This window comes from Apium graveolens, chromosome 10, assembly GCF_009905375.1.
Source record: "Apium graveolens cultivar Ventura chromosome 10, ASM990537v1, whole genome shotgun sequence".
In the NCBI taxonomy this organism is placed as follows: Eukaryota; Viridiplantae; Streptophyta; class Magnoliopsida; order Apiales; family Apiaceae; genus Apium; species Apium graveolens.
The window spans coordinates 46,853,465-46,857,010 of record NC_133656.1 but is presented as its reverse complement, the minus strand read 5'-3'; the positions used below and the strand labels follow the sequence as shown (position 1 = coordinate 46,857,010).

General features: G+C 35.0%; 1 protein-coding gene across 1 annotated transcript; it reads right to left on the bottom strand.

Annotated features, from left to right (window-relative positions):
* Nucleotides 1–881: 881 nt before the first annotated feature.
* On the bottom strand, nucleotides 882–1,955 carry LOC141693451 (protein NUCLEAR FUSION DEFECTIVE 2). The gene is made up of 3 exons (XM_074498550.1): nucleotides 1,780–1,955; nucleotides 1,615–1,685; nucleotides 882–1,543 (listed from the first exon to the last, which is right to left on the bottom strand). The coding sequence occupies exons 1-3, from the start codon at nucleotides 1,840–1,842 to the stop codon at nucleotides 1,138–1,140; spliced, it is 540 nt and encodes a 179-aa protein (XP_074354651.1). The 5' UTR covers nucleotides 1,843–1,955; the 3' UTR covers nucleotides 882–1,137.
* Between the last annotated feature and the right edge of the window lie 1,591 nt (nucleotides 1,956–3,546).

Below are 3,546 nucleotides of genomic sequence, written 5' to 3'. Positions count from 1 at the left end.
CTGCATTCACGATAAAAGATAATTTATTCAAAAGTTTGCATCATCTCATATATGTTGGAGTGATCAATCATCAATTATACAATTATGTTATCGACTTTCACCAATTAACACCACCTTTTTTGTTTCATCTTGGAGTTCTTTCCCTTTACTAATACTTATAATGAAGGCTATAAAGAACTGACCATAAAATGTTCTTTCTTTTTTTCTAAATAAAAATAGAGCATGTGTTACCAGCACTTGAGGGGAACAGAAGTAACTCTCGCCTTAATTCACTAACAGAAGCTCAATCAATCATCTTCAGCTAAAATTAAATTATATCATGTACATCACTATCTTCGTTAGTCCTTGATCATACACAATAAAATTAAAAATCCTAACTAACAATGAATTTATTAGTAGCTTAAGAAACTCAGAATTATATATTACATATCTTGTAGCAGTACTATCCAATCTAGCAAATATAACGTAAAACAATTTTCCTGTAAAAAAAACATACCCCTTTCACTATGGTTTGCAAGGTTAAAAGCCATGAGAAAGTTAAAAAGGCTCTGCGTTTCTACAAATTTAATAGAAGCAAATTTAGCATAGATTGCCTACACATTAAATTTCTTTCAAGCCACATTTTACCAGGTTCAGGGAGACATGGAGATGTAAGTGACAGGGAGTAACGCACATTCACTATCATGTCAACAATAAACTTTGAAATCTTATGTAAAGTTACTCTGGCTAACAGAACGTAGCTGAGCAATTTATTGACAAGCAAAAACATGTAGCACCTACCATTTATGTATTCTCATAATAGGTATAAAAAAAAAAGAGACTTGAAGTACTTGATGAATATTGAACTTGTTGACACCAAGTCTGCAGCTTATCTTGAAATGTCATCTAACAACAAAATTAGCACACAGAAAAAAAGAGAACAATATGTTCTTAATAGCAGTGAAGCCAGAATTCTAAATAACTTGGCATTTCCAGAGTTCCCATTCACTAATAGACAATGCATATTCATCTAAAAAGATACTATACAGTCATAAGACCTAAATCATAAAGTTCTGTTGATGGAAGAACATACAAGCTATACACAGCACACCAGACCAAGAAATATAAAAAACATACAGAAACATTGATATTGCTTACTTAAATTGCCATAGCTCTTCCCTTGCCACCAGCGTGAACATACCAAAAGACACTCCCAGCATCATCAGAATTCCGTTTATCAATAGCAATAGCACCAAAAATGGCCCTAAATGAAGCACACACCACAGCAGGAGTAGACGAATTAGTCTTCCTGGAAACCCTAACAACCTTGTGTAATCCCAATTGAAATCCGTCAAAAGAACAGGATGCCTCCACTTTGGATAACTCCGAAATCCTCTTGTTCAAGTCCTTGGGCGTTATGTCAATGTCATTAACAAGTGAGGATAGGGAAACAGATGCTTCGATGACTTTCTCGCCTAGAATGCTAAAAGCCTTGTTGTTCTCTTCTGAGAAGGAACAGTGAGTCATTGCCCGACGAAGCAGATCAACCCTCTCAAATGTGTAACTGCAAAAAAACAAACACAACATAAATGATACCGACTCAAGTTCAATTAAACTCGACAACCATGGACTTACTTGATTTGATTTTGAAGGGTGTGGAGTGCAATCGAGAATGCGGATGATTCGAGAGCTGGGGATTCTTTTGCCTGCAGTGTGAATCCAGAGAGGCGTGATTAGGGTTTAAGAGAAAATTAAAAAATGATAACATAGACAAAGTGCGTGACTTTGTAATTCTTTTACCCGGAGAGAAGAACAGATTATGAAGAGCACCAAAACTATGACAAGAGATTTATGGGAATTCATTTTCTTGCAGGAATTGAAGAAGGGGTGTGGAGAGTTGTCAAAAAACACAATTGGTCAAAAAATCAAACCTCACTGCTCTCAGTCTCGGGCCCCCTTTTATCCCTTCAATGTAAAAGATAAACATGGGCTTCAGGGGCGTGGCGTTTCGTTTCGTTTGACTTTTCTGCTTAGCCGGTTATATTATATATTAGTTATTTTAAATATTATAAAAAAATTATTATTTTTGGAAATTTTTTTGAAATGTAAACAATTGGAAGAGATATCCCGAAAAGGAAAGTGTAAACAAATGAAAGAGATATAGGAAGTAATTTTTTGTGAAAAATTATTTTGAAATAATTTAATTTAAATTATATATATTAATACAATATTTTTAATACATAATATTGAGAATAGAATAAAATTATATACACATAAACTTAAAAAATAATATTATCCAAAATACAAATATTAATTATCAACTTTTTAATAAATATAATGATGAATATTTGTGTAAATAAAATTAATTTTGAATAAGATAAAATTACCGAAGAAAAGGAAATTATTAAAAATTATTAATTTAATAATATAAAAATAAGTAAGAAAAAATGAGAAATGAGTAAGAGAGATATGAGAAATGGGTAAAGGAGAATTAGTAGAGGTAAAAAATGAAAGATAGAGTTTCAAGGTAAATTAAATGAGAGGATTGTTGGTGGAAGATGACCCAACAAAATTGACGAGAGCTCCTATAGGATTTGATGATGTCAGCTATATTTTATTTTAGTATAACGTAGATTGATCGACTATGAGTTAAAACTACACTAGAATCTCCATAAATAAATACTTTTGGGACCAAAAAAAATATTCATTTCACAAGATTATTTATTTATCGATTAATAAATATAATATTTATTTATTGATAAATGAATAATATCTCATTTAGATGATATTTTTAGACTTTTTATAATTATTGATAGTACATATAGCTCCCAGAAGGACCACATCCGGACTCCTAACTTAATACAGTTCAGCAGACAACTAGTCCAGACTAATCTGGTCCTGGCAGCCCAACTTGGGAAATTCCAGCACGTGAGACACTTGCCTAAGCGCGTGATAGGGACAACTATCACCCATCAATCATGGGAATAATCAAGGCACGTGTCGGAGGATCCTCAGAACATTCCTCAACCAGTCCCGTCCTGACACGTGTAAAACATCCACTCCAGCCAGGTGTCCACTGCTCCTAAAACCGACGACTACGATTTAGAGGTACCAACACATAAACCCTACCCTTGGCCTATAAATAGCCCAAGGAGGAAATATTTTGTGGTTAATCACTCTCTTACACTCATATACACACACAACCACCTTTCATTCCTATCTATCTTCATCTTCCCCAAAAGCGAGTTCTTACTCTCACACCGAAGGCGCCGCGGGACCCAAACCTCCCTTTCGATGTTGTTTTGTAGGAGCCCCACGACAGCTACACCTTCACAGCGGTGAAGGATCCAGGCAAGGCATCGAAGGAGCAGCCCCGCCACCAGGAGTTATCATTTGGCACTAGAAGGAGGGGCTCTCCATCCTTGGGTCTCGGTGCCCCTGGATTCACCTTCATCAGCAAGCTCTTTTAACAGTCCACTTCTTTAGCTTGTAAGAACCCAAGCAACCAAACTCCTTCATAAATATGAATGTTGTTTATTTAAGCCACGTTTGTGTGTGCTCGTTATT

Coding starts and splice junctions, on each gene's coding strand:
- LOC141693451 (XM_074498550.1), bottom strand. CDS start 1,842: ATGAATTCCCATAAATCTCTTGTCATAGTTTTGGTGCTCTTCATAATC. Junction 1,686..1,779: donor TAATCTGTTCTTCTCTCCGG/GTAAAAGAATTA, acceptor TTCACACTGCAG/GCAAAAGAATCCCCAGCTCT. Junction 1,544..1,614: donor ACCCTTCAAAATCAAATCAA/GTAAGTCCATGG, acceptor GTTTTTTTGCAG/TTACACATTTGAGAGGGTTG.